The sequence below is a fragment of the Phalacrocorax aristotelis genome, chromosome 1 (assembly GCF_949628215.1).
Source record: "Phalacrocorax aristotelis chromosome 1, bGulAri2.1, whole genome shotgun sequence".
Classification (NCBI taxonomy): Eukaryota; Metazoa; Chordata; class Aves; order Suliformes; family Phalacrocoracidae; genus Phalacrocorax; species Phalacrocorax aristotelis.
In genome coordinates, this window is record NC_134276.1 from 72,988,129 (window position 1) to 73,006,427 (window position 18,299).

Below are 18,299 nucleotides of genomic sequence, written 5' to 3' on the forward strand. Positions count from 1 at the left end.
TTTAAGGTAGCCCAGATAATTTTAATTAAACCAATTAGGAAGTTGTGACACAAGCAGTTCAGCAAACAGAGAAGAGCTGTATCTGATAGGGGAGGGGCTCTTGAAAAGCAGCTAGAAATGGGGGGAGAGAAAAAAATCTCTTGTAGCTGCCACAGTGCTGACTAAGACGACTACATTACAAAGCCCTGATGGTTGTGTTTGGATATGACCGCTCACTGCAATAAAACAGCCATAAAAAGTTTGGTTGGATTTCTTCACTGATTGATCTGCTTTCAGAATAGAATTGCGGTGGGTTGGCCTTGGCCACCTGCCAGATGACCACTCAGCTGCTTTTTCACTCCCCTTCCTCAACAGGACAAGGGGGAGAAATGAAAAGATATTGTGGGTTGAGATAAAGACAGGGACATCACTTGCCAGTTACTGTTACAGGCGAAACAGACTCTACTTAAAATTAATATATTGCTGATAGATTTGGATGGTAAAGACAAAAATTGAAAACCTTCTCTCCACAACCTCTCTTTTCCCAGGCCCATTATTTCACTGCTTCATTCCCAACTCCTCTACCTCTTCCCCATGCTAAACTAAGCAATGCACAGGGGATGGGGAACGGGGGTTTGCGGTCAGTCTGTAACAGCTCCTCTCTGCTGCTCCTTCTTTGCACTTTTCCCCCCTCCAGTGTGAGTCCTTCTGCAGGCTGCAGTACATCAGGATAAACCTGCTCCTGCTTCCCTCTCCACGGGCTCCCGTTTCCTTCAGGAAATACTCCCCTGCTCCACCATGGGGTCCTCCACAGCCTGCAGTGTGGTTATCTGCTCCACCATGGTCTTCTCCACAGCTGCAGGCGAATCCCTGCTCCACCACCTGGGGCACCTCCTCCCCTTCTTCTCTGACTTTGGTGCTCGCAGAGCTGTTTCTCACATCTTTTCCCATCACTCCTCACTGCCACGCAGTGTTTTGTTTTTTCTTACAGACGCTTTCCCCAAGGTACCACCATGGTGGCTGTGGGGCTCAGCCGTGCCCTGCGGTGGGTCCATTGGAGCTGGCTGGGACCGGCTGTGTCCGGCATGGCGCAGCCCCGGCCTCTCCTCGTAAAGATTCCCATATGCAAGCTGGATTAGCAGGGGATTTGCTTTATCTCTTTACCCCGGTCACCTCCTAGATGTAGCCTGCCGATGGATGTTTTGATACAAGACAGTGTGTACAATTTGGTGTATCTGGCATTTCCAAAAGGTGACTTTTCACCCCTTGGGAGAAAGCATCTACGTGGGCCAACAGTGACAGGGGAAGCACTTTCCAGCTTTTGCCTGCATTCCCGCTGTATGTGTCTGTCCGTGTAGAATGGAGTGAGTGCACTTCTTCTAACAGGATCAGGCTCACAGGTTGCATTTAGTTGTTGCTTTGTAAACTAAAAATAGGGTTGGACTGCACAGGGTATAAGAGTGATCCAAAATGAAACACCACACTACAAAGCCTCAGGTTACCTGAAGAGGTGTTCTCCACTATAGGCCTTCTGTGCTCAAAGCAACGTAGGAGGCAGGGGCGTAATGAGAAGGGCTGTGCAGCATGTCTTGCCTTCACATGCATATATTGAGGCACCTGAGAAACACGCATTTTGGAACGCATATTGGAACACACTTGAATTCATGTCGAAGTGGAAAAATAAGTGGGTGGTTTGGGGCTTTTGTTTACGTATTGAGCAGGTAGTTAAGAGGTTAAATTATTTCACTGCAGCCTACATGGAAAGATGTTTGAAAGGGTCAAATACTACAATGGTTATTCATGTTCAGCTTGCTTTTCAGAGCTCCACTTCTTTGCAGCATGCGGAAGCATGGCAGAGCAGCATGGGATATTATTGCTTGGTAATCTGAAAGAATGAACATGGAAAACCATTTATGTTCAACCTACATGTGTTTATTTTCAGTAGACTACAGTACTTCTTTCTTATTTTTCTCTTTTATTCTCTTTCCCTCTCCTTATTTTTGTAATTGTGCTGATACATATTTTTGAGATGTTTTTCCACTCTTTCTTTACTTCATCTTCTGTTTTGGTTGTGCTTCTCCCATGTTTTTTCATTTTCTTGACCACCTTGTGTTACCATCTCTTTTTGTACATTCATTTGCATGTCCGTCTTCCTTTCTGTTTTATTTTCCCTCCTCCCAACCTTCTTCCTTTTCACAGCATTGGAACACGGGAGGTAGTCACCCAGAAGAACTTGAGTGGCTTGGTGCCCATCCGAGATTTCAGACTAGATCCCAGCCTCCTCTACTCTATTCCTTTGCTAGCTCTCAGCCCCAATTTACTGATTGTGTGGCTGTTTCTGAGCATAGCATACCTGGTGGCCAGATTACGTTGCAAGTGAAGATAAGGTTAAAAAACTCAAAAACAAAAAAGTGCTTGAATGTGTATTGCCACTTGGTACCTGCTGGACAAAGGAATGTGTCATAGCGTTGTCTGCCAAGAATTATTATTATGCCTTACAATTTTACGTTTCTATTGTACTAAACTGTAAATATACATCAAATTATTTTATCAAAAAGAGTTGTATGGAAACTTTAAATTATTGTTCTGCTTTCAGTGCTTGTAACATAGTCTGACATTGGCCTGTTACCTCGTTACTTTAGCCGGCCTGAAGATCTCTTACCAAATATAGTTTTGTGTTATTTGTTTCATGTATTCCAGAGAAAGGAACTCTGTCTAAAAGAATTTTTATCTTTTTGTATATTTAAGGTGTATGCTAATCTTGCCTTTCATTTTTACGAGGTATGAAGAGAAAAATAAAAACCAAGGGTGGGGTTTATAAGAAATTTATTTAAAGAAATAAACTAATTTCTACCTTCATTTCAAAGCATAATATCCAAATTACATTACTGAACAATTTGTAGAACCTTAGTCTTGTTCCTTTCTCATGGTTAAGTATGTTCCAATAGACTAGTGTGCCCACTCAACAAACAACTTGCGGTGCGCTGCATGCAGAATTATTTAATTCTATTTGTAGATATACATTTTGTGATGTATTAAAGACATGAAGAGAATGACTTGTGGTTAGGAACAGGATGTAATTGGCATTAGCCTGCTAATGATCCATTATCTGTTTCAGGTGCTCTGTTATAGAACTTATGCTGAAACAGGGTCATTATCATCCTAGAAGTTAAAGATGCTGGTCTTTAATCTTTCAGGCAAGAAGAGGGGGGTGTCAGTTAGCTCCTTCAGTAGGTGGGTTTGAGGTTTTCCATTGGGCTTTGTTTTATTTACACTAGACTAAATATTACTGTTATTTCCATTTTTAAGTGTTGGACAGCTTTAATAAATTCCGATGTTGATAGTGACTTAGAGATAAGTGAATGATGGTAGGTTAACATTTATTTAAGTGGTGAGACTAAAGTGGCTTACCTAGTTTAATCACGCAGCATAATTGCAGGTGAAATGTAATCATCATCTATATAGAACACCTAACTGGGAGAGGCCTGTTTAAACTGAAAGATTTTGTTGATGCAGTGGTCTGGCAGAGCTTGACAATAGCAATAGATGATTAAAAAAAAAAAAGAAACCTAACCTCATTTAATGTAGTTTGCTAAATTCATAAAGGGATTTACTTCGCTTGGTGCCTGAGATGACAGAAAATTGGGCTTCTGAGGAGAGCTCTTCTAGTACTGTGATTTCTATTTTCTACTACTATTAACTTGCTCAAAAAATGTAGGTAGCTATAGCTTTTATTATCAGCTTTAAGGGAATTTGAAAGCTTCTGAGAGAAAGCTTAAAAAAAAAAGCACAGTTAGAATAAAAACCTAAATTTGGTGAATATTCTAACTAAAAAGTGTGTGGTTATATTTGTGTCTTTACGAAATCAGACTGTACAGTACACTATCTCCTGGTATTTTTCCTCACTGTTCTTCCCATTTTGTTCTTAAAAGAAAAAAAATCCCAGAAAAGCAGACACACACACACACACACACACACACATATATGCATGTATCCTATTTATTTTTAGTTGCAACGAATTTAGGTAAAGCCTTCCTGCTGATCATGGTATGATGGTATTCAATGTATCCATGTCCTGTGCTGATATCTAGCACCACTGTGTCTCCCTACAAATCTTCTTTCTAATTGACAGGGGTTCATTTGCTACAGGTTCCGAAATCTACCGTTTTACAAAGTGGAGGAATGTCAGGGTGGGCTGTGGCCTTGTTCTTGCAATGTGCTGAGTGTCCTGGGTTCAGTCTAACAAGTTGTGAAAGCAACTCAAGTAGGAGTGTCTCCGCTGAACTCCCTGAGATTATTAATCTGTTTAAATAGTGTGAAGGCTTTGCTCATGACTATCAGTAGGCCTGTAGTAAGACCGCCCTTAAATTCACCTAGAATGAAAGCCTAGGCTTTTTGAAAACAATGTTGGGTTTTTCTTTTTTTTTTTTTTTTCTTAAACTTTGGTGGGGACAAGTTTCCATCTTTTTTCTTTTTTTCCTTTTTACCTTGGTCTGTGCTTTCGTTCAGGCATTCAGATTTAAAACTGTAGCGCTTACTGCTAACGTGCCTCCAGCAGAAGAAACATGGCACGTGACATGGTGTGTGAAACACATCTTTGTCACCGTCTCTCTGGCCCACCTGTGCCATGGAGGGGCATGTGCAATAACCGGATGCAGTGGAATGAATTATGAACAGAATGATTCTCTTTGGAGCGAAAATGCTTATCCGGCATCCCGTATATGCTATTTAAAGTTATTGTTTTTATTAGTACTCTGAACGATAATTTGTTCACATTTTGGGTGAATCTATTCGACTGCAACAGCCTCTGTGGGGGGTTCTGTAAAATGCAAAACAATGCCATAAAAATAGTGTCATCACGTACGACCCATTCTATGAAAGGCAGTCACAGAACGTGCCCCGGAGACAAATTTCAAACTTACTTAAACTGTTTCTTGGAGCAAAACATTACAATGTTTTATGAAATTAAACTAGGTGGTACATACAGAACACAGTTCCAGTCAGTTTAATTAACCAAAATTAGAAGAACGGTGAGGTCAGTAGGAGCGGAGAGCTTTCAGACTGAACCAGAATCCGAACCCTCCTTTTGAATCAGCTGACCAGAGTTTACCTGGTAGATGCTGAGCCATCTCCAAGACAGGCATATCGTGACATTTCCACCATAAGATGGTGTACTGTACACTTTGCCATGAAGTTCTGGTCTTAAGTCATTGTTTCGGTTTCAGTTCTCTATCAGGGAAAGACATTCTCCTGCAAGCCTAAATTGATTTATTTTATATATATATATCTATCTCTATATATTTAAAAGATAGCGCTTCCTCTTTGTACCTCTGTTTTGGATATAATAAAAGGAACTCTGAAGTAGATTTACAAGTATAAAGAAGCCTTAAAACGGGAGTAGTTTTTTATTGTAGCGCAGAACCTCTTTGTAATGTGGGACAGTTGCACCAAAAAACTGGGTAAAAATTAAATTCTGCTCAGCTTTGTTTCAATGGGCTGATGATTGTCAATGCAGCCAATCTTTTTTGCACCCACACGGAGCTGCTTTTTCATGATTAAGATTTATTTTTTTTTTAGACTATGTTGCTTTTCAAGTCAATTTATGCATGCAGAGGTAACTGGAAAATCTTTTTTTTTTTTTTTGTGTCAGCTCTAATCTTTAAGTACTGATAACACTGACATACAGGGAACAATAAAAACTACCTTAAAGCTCTTACTGAGAGAACGGCAGTTTTTCTTTTTCAGCTTAATATACTGATAAATTAGCAGAACTGCTTGTAAGCAATCTCTTGGGATCCCTTGTGCAATGAAGCGGCGTGTGAACTCCGCAACAGTGTACCCTGAAATACATGAAACCATCATGAAAGAACTTTTTCAGTAGATGCACTGCTGCTTTTTAGAAATGCAAAACTAGCAATCAGACATAGCATGTATCCATTCTGTGTGCTTCTTACTAGCATTGTATGATGAGCCATCATTTTTAAGATTTGCAGTGGCAAATTAATTAAACGCTCATTAAATATAACCAACTTTTTGTTAATGCTGTAAAATAACCAGTTCATTTCATCTTAGTTTAAGTCTTTTTTTCTTTTTTTTTTCCTTTTTACTGCTGTCATTTTTTGTGCTTGTTTTTTTTCCCCAGTGAGGGTTGTCGGCGAGAAAATACAATGAAGAATGTTGGATGTCGCAAGTATGCATTTAATTCCCTGCAACTGAAGGCTTTCCCAAAGTATTACAGGCCTCCAGAAGGAACTTATGGAAAAGTTGAAACATAAGCATACCATGTCCTTTAACTGCTGTTCCATTAAAACATGTGGATACACTCTAGATTAATACATGGTTTTGTCATCCAGAAGAGATAAATAACCTTTTTGTACGTTTCGCTAGGTTATACAGAGCATGTTACTTACAGAATTGGAACCTATAGTAACAATTATTCTGACACCTTAGCTTGAGAATAGTGTGATGACTCTCTGCCCGTTTAAATAGCCTTCAGTGTATGTAAGACGAACAGATATTGTGCTACTTAATAATTACCTATATGCAAATAGCTAGGTACCTCCTGGATGGGCAAGGACTCTAGGAACGGCATTTAGGCAGCTGCTTCACATAACATCTTTTTATACTGAGTTGACTTGAGATTGAGCTTTTCATAAACTTTTTAAAACTGAGAGTAAAACTCAAAAGCTGTAAATAAAAAGGGATTGGATCCTAGACAGTCTCATAACCGTAGAATGCATTGTTACAATCAAGAAACAGAAGTTTAACTTTTCAAAAAGCAATCAGCACAACAAAAGCCAGGAGTGTAAATTGTTTTACTGTATATAGGATGCCATCTTCATTTATGAAATTAACAGCACTTAAAAGGCCAGGCACATGAGGTCTAGTTTCTAGTTCTGTCCAAATAAATTCCTGTCGTCTTGGGCAGATAAGGACTTGGGCACGCATCTTAACTGATTTTAAAAATGTTTCAAAAGCATAATGATGCTTAACCATTAATGCCAGCAACTGTTCCCCCTGCCCCTTCAAACTGTAAGGCAAGTGCAACAAGCAGGTTGCTAATGTTGCACGTGACGTGTTCAGTATGTTCCGTGGTATTGTATATCAGTTAAACACATTTTTTACCCGTAGCTTTTTGTATCACTTCTGGATTGTAAGCATTAGTATCTTAGGGGTTACCTTTTTTTTTGACCAGTGTTTGATTTTTGCCCCATATCGATTTTGTGTGTCAATACAAAAGTGCTCGAAGTGCCCAACGCGTCCCCGTTACTCCATAACCAAAACTGGTTTCTGTTTACCTTTGCATTTTACCTGGGCAGGTGGTCAGAATCCTGGGGGAAAGCGTGACTGTTTTCAGGGTATTTCTGAGGAAGGTAGCGATGCCCCGCGTTGCCAGAAAGGAACTGCTCGTGTGCTACTGCTAATGCACGAGAACCTCAGACGCGTTCTAGCCTACGACTAAGGTGATCAGTTCGATAGTACTTGATAAAAAATGTTCAACAGATCTCCTTGGAAATAATCTCCCAAAGACTGCCTTTGAAGCTACGATACCTTTTTAAAAAGCAGCTAAACATTAATTTCCAAATTTTAACAGGACTAAGTCATCTCTAGCTAGCTTCGTTCAGGACACTGTGCTCTCTCCTTCTTGGTTTCTAAGGATATAAGCTTTAGAATAGAAAACTCTGCTCATTTATACTTGTCAGAGCAGCAACAGCCAGGTAAGTATATGGCTGTTTTCTGATTTCTTTCTCCCCCTCACTGATGTTTGTCTGTGCTGTCACTGCTCTATCAATCAGTCATGTTCATTCTGCTCCCATGTAGGTTTGGGGGTTCCAGGTCTAGCAGTTTTTGCATTTTGCTTTTTGCAGTTCAACACTGAGCAGCACGTCACAAAGCCAGGTCAGAGAGTTCTGCTGAACTAGGTTGTTACCGTTAGTTCCCCCTCTCCAGGATAACGAAACGCTGAGTTCTGTGCAAAATCCGCGTTTTGTAGCACCTACCCCAGGTCTGAACAAACCACCTACAGTAGAACAGTCCCTTGGAAATTTTACAAACCCTGTTAGCCAACTAATAAGGTGTTGATTTCATTTGATTTTATTGCTAATGTGTAAACCATGTACGGTGAAAAACTTCTCAGTGGGATCCCTCTAGACACGTTACTCCGTTAGTTCTGCTCAACCTTCAGTCCCCCCCCCAGTACTAAATGCTACGTTTATTTTTGTATAAACTATACTCTTTATATCCCTTAGTTTTTATGAGTTGATAATTTTATTTTGTATATTTCAAACATAGTTAATTATATTTTAAGTCCTGTATTGTTACACTAAAAATCTTCCAATGTTCAGCTTCAGAAGAAAATAGCAAGAGGTCTGTTGTAACAATTAGCGGAGCCACTCTCTTGGACTGTGGCCAACAATCATTAGACCGACTCTCGAGCTCAGCCATCCTTTATTTATTTTGTATACCGATGTAATCAGAAGAAGTTGCCGAATTTTGTACGTGCACGGTTTTTGCTCACCTTTTTAAAGTGGTGGAATACCAGTCTCAAGTACTGCATTATTTTGTTTGAAATATTCTGATTTCAGTATGCTTACATGTAAAACATCGTTGTCCAGCTAACGTTTTATATATATGACATTGTCAGTACATGCACATCGACAGGCTTGTTTAAAGGGCGCAAGGAACAGTAAGATCTCGAGCAGTTCATCGAAAAAGAAAAACTGTGAAACTTGAAATCCACATAGGACGCTTCACAAGGGTGAAGTAAGCTTTTCTGTTGCACAGGAGAGACGAATTCAAGGATTACTGTAAAAAGAAGTTCTGTCTAATGTTCTTTTTTGAGTACATTTTTTAAATTATAAAACATACAAGGGTGAAAAAAGAAAACTGTTGCCAAGTATGTTCTGTGTATGTTCTGTGAAAGTACCTACAGCACAGTTGCCTTTTGTTTCATTTATATATGTAAAATTATTGTATAATACAACACTGTTTTGTCCCAACACAACTGTATTTGCCAAGCTTTGTGCATTGAAATATTTTTATTTATTTGGTTTTGGGCAGTATTAATATATCATAAACATATGGCTACTGTTTTATATACTCTAGTTCATCCAATCCATGTACACTGTAAATGTGCTAGTCTTTAGGATGAAAACCAATAAAGAACTGACAAGAATAACAAACGGTGGCTTACATCTCCTGCGTTTGTGGTAAATTAAAATAAACACGATCAGGCTCCTTGGCTTGATATGCTTTATCTGTTGGAGAATATGTTAAGCTAAGTTGTGTATGGAGATAACGTTACACAGATAGGCAAGTCAGGAAGGAGTTACTCCTAAACCCTGCTGAAGTACAGCTGCTGTCCTTTTCCTGGAGTTGGGTCAGGCACCAGTTTGCCCCACGTGCTAGACATTCAGCAGCAACCGTTAAACAATGAAGCAGCGTGATGGGTTTTTAAAATTTTATTATTATATACTTTCTCTGTGAATCTTCTACAAGACCTTCCTGAGCTTCGCTCTCTGTTTTTCCACTCTTCCTTCCATTAATAGAATTCCTTCTTGCTGCCGCTTCCCCGTCAGCCAACTCACCCCTCCAGCGGCCTCAGTAGTTATGCTGCTTTTCAGCAGGGACAGGTTGTCATTGTTGAGTGTCGTTTTGATTTCCGATTAAATAAATTTTATCTAGGCGTAGCAGGCAACAATCCAGAGCATTCTGATTTCTATAAAATATGAAGAATAAAACACAAAAATGCACTGCTACTGTCACTGGCTGTTTGAGAACTGCCAAATACAATTTTATTTGCGTGAAGGAGGACCGAGGACCACAGGTGGGGCTCAATGAATCAGTTTTTCTAGTTACACAGAAAGAAAAGCAGTACCAGAAAAAAACCCCACGCTGCTTTTATTCAAAATGCAGAAAGGGATGATGCTTGACAGGTGGGAATTCCCAAATTGCAAATGCAAGATATTCACATGTGTGTGTATATATACATATCTGTATTTCAAAATTTTTAAATTGGTGTCAAAAAAGTATCTACTGGTGTCTTTTTTAGTTTAAAAATGCGAGGTGTTAGAAAGGTGGTTGAAAGCTTAACAACTTCAAAAGGCATTCTGAGGTATTAGAGAAATTGTCACTTGTTTGAAGCTGACGTACGTGTCTCCATAAAGATTGCTTCATCCAAAACCCAAGGCGACCGTGAACCCGGGTTGCCTGTGGAACTGTGACATATGCGTGTCCATGGGTTGTAAATGATGCTATGGGGAGCTGCTGGGAGCAGCGATGCCTGCGTGCCCTGGTGCGGAACCACAACTCGGTCCATCTCTTTGCCGTGGCTTTTGCTGGACGACAGCCTTCAGGCAGGACATGAAGCTCCAGTACAGCGTTCCGTGGTCGGGCACTAGCTGCACCTCGGAAAGGCTCACCTGATGTCGCAAATGTAAAGTCTTTAAGTTTGAAACATGTACTCTGACAAAAGAGAGGAAATTTTAATAGGTACAACAGAAAAAATTGCATGAGATAACAGAAAACCAAGAATACAAGAAAAAATAGCAAAACACTTGTTTAAATCAGAAAAAGAGTCCTCATTGGAAGAAATTGTACGTAATTTTGGTGACCAAGAGTAAGCTTTTTTTAGCGTTTTTCAGTTTGTGAATTCCTAAGCATTTCTAAGACCCACCTCAGAAAGTTTACATCTATGTATTGTTGCTGGCTGCATATGGGTTTAAAATAGCTCTCCCTACAGAATGGCAAGACCTTCAGGCTCTGAATGGGAAGGCTTAACTAACAGCAACCTCTTTTTCTCACATTATTTTAAATGTCAGGCAAACTTTCTGCTCCCGGTTAATGAAATGCTTTGCCCCTTGCAACTAACTCCCTTTGGCAGCTGGGTGGTGACATTTGGAGCTGTGTCTTGCTTTGTTCAGTAGCGTCCATCGAAATCAGCTGATGGCATGAAAACACAGTTTGTATGAGCCTGGTAGCCATGCCAAGCATCCCTGGTTTTTTTTCCTAAGTCATGCTAATAGTAAGCCATATGCTATTTGCCAGTCTGGTCCTAGAATTTCTGATGTTTTCTGTATCCCACACAGACTTCAGCATCAAGAAGTTCTTATTTTTTTTGTGGCGGCTATTATAGTTGTGCATATACCCTAAGTATTCTGAATGAAAAGTTCTGCAAATCTGTATTTTACAGATTTTACAGCATAAGGAACAAACCGCACATCCCCTCACGTAATTCATTGTAAAGTTTTGGTCCTTGCAGTCAGAATGCTTGAGATAATGTGCTGTTCATTACTATAGGCATATCGTTTTGCACCTAAGCCCAAACAACTAGGCTTGTTGACTGTTCCTGAGGGAGCAGGGTGGAGAAGTTACTGCAGCCACCAACAGTAGTGACCCCAGACTGGATCGCTCAGCCCAGAGCCTGTCACTGCCCATCAGGCTCCCCGAACATTCAGTTACTCCCGAAATCGACAAGTTGAAAGGTGAGAGCTTAGAATGGCCAACGGCATCATCTGGAATACGAGCGACTTACACTGTGGCTGAAACTGGTGATCCGGGATGGGAATGGTTTTTGTTTGCTACTTCACCCAAGCTCTCACATAAAGCTTTTTCAATACACGCATCGAAGCATCAATAAAAACCCTACCGCTGCCTAGGCCTGGGCAACTTGTGCGTACGGACGGGTATGGCACAGAGAAAAACTGCTCAACTTGTACCATTTAAATCAAGTCCGGATGGATGCAGTTTATCCATTTATTCATGATGTAATTAGCCAGTGATCAGTGCCTAACGAGTAGCAACATCAGGAGTAATTAACAAGAACAAAATTATTAACCAGGAGCAAAGACCTTGGGTGGTTTCTGCAGCAGGGAGGCCTGGCAGGTATTTTACAGCTCCCCAGAGCCAGCGATGACCGTAACACCCTTAGACACAGAGAGCTCCTGTGGACCCACGTGCGAGCAGGCACACGTGGGAGGATTGGGAGCACCCTGGCACTCTACATGTAAGGTGAAAAGGGCCATCACCCTGCCAGGGGCCTTCTAGCTGCCCCCTCCCCGCTCCTCCTGCAGCCGCCCAGTTCAGCCCCTGTCAGGGAGCCCTTCCCGCCCCACCACCACCCTCCGGGCCAGCCAAAGGGGCCCCGCTGAGCGGGAGTAGTAAGTACCCGGCTCGGCCGTGGTGGTTGTTGGAGCCAGTGAAGGGACGCGCAGCGGTGGCTGCCGTCATCCTCTCGGGGAGGACGGCAGTGAGGGAGGCCGCTGCGCAGCCTGGCTGATCCCTTTGGCTGGGTGCTGCGGGGTTCCCACCCCCATGCAGGTGCTACTCCAAATTATGGTTGCTCAGAAGCCTGGAGTGCTTGTTGGTGCGGACTCTCCCCTCTCACCAGTCCGTCGCATCTCTTTTAGAAGCATGTTAGTGATGTAGTAGTCTTTAATCCAACAGAAGTGAGAATCCTCTTGTAGTATTTGATATATCCTGTGCTTAGATGAAGCTTCCTAAAAATCGTAGTTGGGTACCTGTTTATCTTAGATTTCTGTTAACTGGCATTTTGGTGACTCTTGCAATTTCCATTTTGAAATAGAGGCAAGTTGATCTTTAGAGTGCATAAAGTACTGTAGCAATAAAACATGTTTATATGAAGGAAAGGTAGCTAAGTGCTTTTAATAATTGACTACAAATTTCTTGAACTGTAACCATGTCTTGAAATACTGCTGTTCAGGAATAGTGCAGACTTGAGAAGACCTGAAAAGGAAGATGGAAATAATTTACTCTTTTTTTAAGGTATTTCAGGACATTTATTAAAATGCCACTGATGATTGACGTTGGTATTGGGCACATGATGGCTCTGGCATCTGAGTCAACAGCAGATTGAATCCTGAAGATTACCTGCTGTTACAGAAATGCTCTGTTTGAAAAATATCTGTAAAAATACCCTTCACATCACAGGTTTGTAACAAACATGAGGTGATCTGGACTAGATGTGTGAGAGGTGTCCATCAGGTCCTGAATAGCATTTGTTAGCGATAATAAGGTACAGTCCTTCTGATATTTTTTTCTATAAATTATTTCTGACCTCAGAACTTTGTGATTCAGGGTTACTCCTGCCCTATTGTCTTCCTCTAACCATTTATTTTACATGTTTTATTGCATGTTCTTCACGTTGTGTTTTGACCAAACTTCCCATGACTTTCAGCCAGAGCACATAAAGTCCCATTTTCAGTCAACTTTAGTTTAAGTTGTATGAGAGAGTGGCTGTTCCTTGAAATGCTGTGGCGGTATCCACAACGTCATGGTCTGTAGGCAAACGGATGATGATGCGTATCTTTGACTTCCTCGGTGCCTTGTGAGAGTTGCAATACTTTTATGAAACGTCTAGATATTCCAAAAAAGTGTACTTTCTGTATGAAAAATATGGCTTTACAATACCTATGTGGGAGTAGTCTCTGGAAGTAGCGCTTTGCAGCACCACTGTGAGATATGGCTCATGGCATGAGCTAGAATAAAGCTGATATTGATTGAGAAATATCAGCCAGTGGACGTGCTTAATAATTGAGTTGAAATATGGCAGTGCTACTAACAATCTGGCATATTTTCCTCAGTCCCAGACCCTTTCCTCTAAGAAGGTTCATCAGCTCAGCAGTAATTCAGAAAATGCAGGCGTATTCCCTCATCCGACGGGGGGAGTGGGCACCACAGCGCTTGTGGGAGGTCAGGGTGCGGGAGCAGCCTGTGGTGTGGTGCAAAGCAGCACAGTGCAGCCGACTGGCAGCTGATTCTCGAGGCACTGGTTGACCTTCCCAAGTCACCATGAAAAGGGGTGTCCCCTTAGTTGCCTTTTTCCATAGCCGCAGTGTCAGGGGCTGCCGGCAGCACTGATTGCTACTTTTGCCCTCAGGAGCTGATGCAAAGAGAAGACATGGGATTTGTTTGCCCCCTGTGTCAGGCCAGTGTGTCTCAGCTCCAGCTGTTTGTGCCTCTGCACTTGAGAACATTTGTCTTAAGATGCTTTGCAAAGCGCAGGGAAATGACAACTGTCAGGTGTTATGAAAGGGAAGAGGAAGACACATCAAAGGAGGATGGAAGATTCGTTTGTCCTGCTTTCTTCCCACATGAGCAAAAAAGGAAAACGACCAATGTTTGATTTTACTATGTGTATCTAAATTGGTTCTGTACCATAATGTGGGCTGACTCCACATTTCATCCTCAGCTCCGCGTGCTGGTTCTGCATTGAGTTACACATTACGGATTCCGGCTCCGCTGCTGCCATCAGCAGCAAGAGCCACTTTAACTAAATCAACAGAGGATGCTTGCCACTTTGCTTGCCTAACTTGTAGCTGCCTGATGAGCTTCCTGAGGCTTTCTGTACTGGGAACTGCTAATGAGGAAGAGTTTATCACTGAGACTCACCTCAGCCTGGGCTTCCTTCTCCCACCCCAGTGCTGGGAGAAGAGACAGGGATTTGTACCTCTAGCCTGGCAGGCACAGCCACAGCTGTACCCAGGCCACATCTGGCACACCCAGTCAAGTAACACAGCTTATGGACAAGGGCCTCGGTTGCTGCCTGCGCTCGCTGCTCTCCATTGCTTTGCAGCCCTGAGGAACCGAGTCACCAGTGTGCGCTGCTTTTCCCCTCTAGATCCTACTTGCAGCTCCACCACACCTGGTTGCCCAGGACGCTGGAAGCTGAGCTCCTCTTTGGCTCCTCTGTGTCCCTCTCCCTTTCCCCCAGTCATCCTCGGAAGACAACTCCAAATGCACCAGATGGCTTTTCTGGTGCGTGAGTTATTATCCGCTGTGGCCCTTTCCAGTAAGGCCGTGACATGCTGCTGGTTTAACTTGTGGGAACTCAGTGGGGATTTTACTGAGTGGAGAGAGGGGAAAGTGATTTTTTCATCTCACTAGCAGGGACTGTCACTAAGGCAGGCAGGCTGAGCACCATGGCGCATTTCCAGCTGCAAACTGGTCCTGGAGTGACCCTAACCTAGGTTAGCTACCTGTTTTTCACAGTTGGGGTGAATGCAAGAAGCAGCCTCTTATTTGTAATTCCACAGCCCAAAGGTTCCCCGAGTATAGTGTTCTTGCAGTTAAGCTTATATTTCGTGACCAGTGCCAGCCTGCTGGGGTTTTGTCTGCTCCAGGAACGCCCATACTGGTGGAGCTCCCCAGGGGCCAGAGAAACACTCATTTTCTGGGTCCTGCTTGGGCTTGTACAAGGGAAATGAGAACTACTTCTGGAACAGAAGTAGTTCTAAGTGTCTTGAGAATTAATTAAACAGGCAGTTAATAGGTAAGATTGGGCAGCCAGATAGAGTTGAGGCTTACCAACCTAAATTAGGATCCCCAAAACATCTGGACTTGGTCATAGGAAAAACCAGCGCAGCCTCATGTCCTGTCTTTGACAGTGGCTTCTGCCTTATGACTGTGAAAGGACAGAATAAACATAGCGTGACCTTTCCGGCATGGCTTGTGTTTTCTGAAGTGTCTGTGTCAGAAGTGTTAGCGCTGAATCAATTTATATAGTGCCATTATGGTACTTTCCATTGTGTCACCTCATCTCTACTTCCCCCTCTCTGGGTATTAATTTCTTTCTTTTTGGGCTTTTATTGTTTGAGTCCTCAGAAAAATGAGGATTATGGGGTTTATACAGGATTGTGCATGGTGTACCTGAATTAACCTGTAGTAGGAGTTTGTCTTCGTGGTGGAGGTAGTTAACTAGAAAGTTGATGGCTTGTCACTAAACTGTAGGTTTGGGGTTTTTTTTTCATTTTACTGATACATTCCTGTCTATGTCAGACTATGGCTCTAGCTAGACAGTAATCTGATAAATATTCTTGTTTTCATATTGTAAAGCAAGATTGACAGTTATTTAAAGAACACAGAGCTGTTGAATAGTGTCACTGAAAAAGCAGGCACTGTTCCAAGGAAGGAAAACCTTTGAACTCGTGGTAGTCTCAAAAGACTGAGCGAAGAGGAGACAGCAGCTGCTCTGGTCCCACCACTTACTGATGGTACCAACCTGATGCAGCCCAAAGTCTGCACTTGCCGAGATTGAGAATGACCACATGAGGGCATGCAGGGGAGGCTCAGGGGCACCCACAGCATCAGTACTGGAGTGCCATGTCAGTGTCTCGCAGGTGCAGGGCACTGTGTTAATGCTGTTGGTTGTTGAAGAGCTAAGCCAGGAGTCGGGGATTAAGTTGAGTAGAAAAGTGGTACTTAGAAGGGCAGAAGCGTTGAGGGAACTTAGACCAAGGGTGGTTTTTGCTTTAAAACGATCTTTAATCAATAGTGATTCATGACTCTTGACATATAGGTGACATGTTCTTCATGGGTGAGGCATGAGGCTCTTTCGGATCTCAGAATGACAGGCACGATGGCCAATAGTGTAATAACACTGCCATTTTAATAAGAAATAATAAAACCAGCAATATAGATAGCAAGTACAGCTCACATCCCGGCAGGTACTGGGAACCCTGCTTTCATGCAGCATCAGCCAGACCCCAGATGGCTCCCCCGCGACAAGCTGTGCGCATCCCAGCCCCGGGATGGCAGTGGTCCCTGCCGCACCATGGAGCCTTTTGTCTTGCGTAAGGAACAAACCCATCTATCTCCTCCTGACAGGTAGGAGTCTCCCACCCTCTCTTTCATGATATTCACCAGAGCACAGCACCAGCAGGCACAGGACATTCCAGCATGTCCCATTACAGCACCGCGTATGTGGCGTTATACAGTGGCTACGCGTACTAACCGCTGGGCTTCTCGAGCCTGAAGTAGGAGGCCCAGCAGGGCAGGCATGGCTTGGCCAAGATCACTAACTCCTTGAATATGGCATCTTCTGCAAGGTTCCCAATTCACCCTGAAGAGAGCAGGGCTGCGGCACAGCTTTGGTACTGAAACTAGTTAGTTGGACAGAACAAACAAGAACTGAAATAGTCAGAGGGGAGAGAATGTGGAGCCCTGGCAAAAAGCTCAGCAGAGCTCTTTCACAAGGAGCAATTGGACTGAAAGGCTGGGGGGTGAGGGCAGAAATCAGTGTGCCAGGGACTTGAACAAAAATACACAATAACTGCATAAAATTCCTCAAGTAGATGGTGTAGAAATGAGTAGTTAAAAGTTCTGTGCAAATTGGAGGAGCTGAGGTTTTTGAACACGTACAGAATATCACAGGTTAAAAGAATCAAATATTGGGGAAACAATTTTGTTAGGTGAGCAGATCTAGAGGAAAAGATACTGAAAGCATGTAGAAGGGGAAAGAAAGAGAAGTGCTTCATTTGTAGATAGTTTGATGAAGGAAATATTAAAATACAGGAAATAGTTGGGTCGCATTAGGCTTGTCTGGCGTGTTGTGATACTACACTTGAAAGGATGTAAAAGCTTGTTACAACTAATGGGGTGACCCGATTTGTGGACCTTCACCACTGAACTGCACAAACTTTCCAGTTCCTGTTGGATTAGGGTTTTTTGGCACATTGCTGTTGAGAAATAGACTGGCGGTGGGGAAAGTTGTGTCAATTTTCCCACTGTACTCGTTAAAGCAAAATGCTACCACTATAGCTGAGCATTGTTTTTTTTTAAAGTTTTCAGGAGAAAAAAATCATAGAGGAAATTTAAAGGCCAGCTGACGCTGTTGTGATGGCCGAATGCTGTTTGTAGCCACAGAGGGGAGCTGTTTATCTAAATAGTAGGACTTGCTCCACTGTGCAGAGCGAGGGAATTGCATTACTCAAATTTATTGAGTTAGGGGACGTGTCTTCCAGTTTGCTGATTTAATCAGAATTCCTGAAAGCCTATGGTGATTTTTTTCCCCATGGGTTATTATTGCTGTATAGACTAAATTAGTGACTTTTTGCAAGGAGGCTCTATTTAAAAACAAAGCCAGCACAGTTAAATACTGTCCATTTTCTGAAGCTCTCTGGTGCCGAACCTGCTGACTTCAGCAATATTCAGTTTCTGTTGTTCTAGTAACTGCAGCATATGGACTTTTGTGTGCAGTTGATCGATGCAAGGGCACTAAGTCAGCACACAGTGTGCCTCATTTTCATTCCACCTACCTGGAACCATGGGTTCAACTCATGGCCCAGGTCCCACATTTGCACACCTGAACTTAAGCTCTGCATATTATGATAACAGTGCGACGGTCTGTGTGCCACTTGCAGCATGGACAGTCGCTTTCTGTTTGTGCTGTGGTGAGTTACCCTTTTGGAGCATTTCTTTAGACTGAGTTCAGCAGCTTCAAAGAAAGAAACCCTCTTTTAGCCTGCCTTTCCTCCCTCCCTTACTCACACGTACAAGAAATGTGAATTTGTCACTAACTTTCT

The 18,299-nt window shown here is 42.5% G+C and overlaps 1 protein-coding gene across 15 annotated transcripts in view; it reads left to right on the forward strand.

The window, feature by feature from the left end:
* Nucleotides 1-9,161, forward strand: part of INPP4A (inositol polyphosphate-4-phosphatase type I A) — a 130,106-nt gene extending 120,945 nt beyond the window's left edge. For all 15 annotated transcript variants that reach the window (XM_075093171.1, XM_075093263.1, XM_075093199.1 and 12 more), the window contains one exon: nucleotides 6,122-9,161. In XM_075093171.1, coding sequence (XP_074949272.1) covers nucleotides 6,122-6,254 — 133 coding nt within the window. In that variant the 3' untranslated portion in view covers nucleotides 6,255-9,161. The remainder of the gene's footprint in view (nucleotides 1-6,121) is intronic.
* Nucleotides 9,162-18,299: the final 9,138 nt, after the last annotated feature.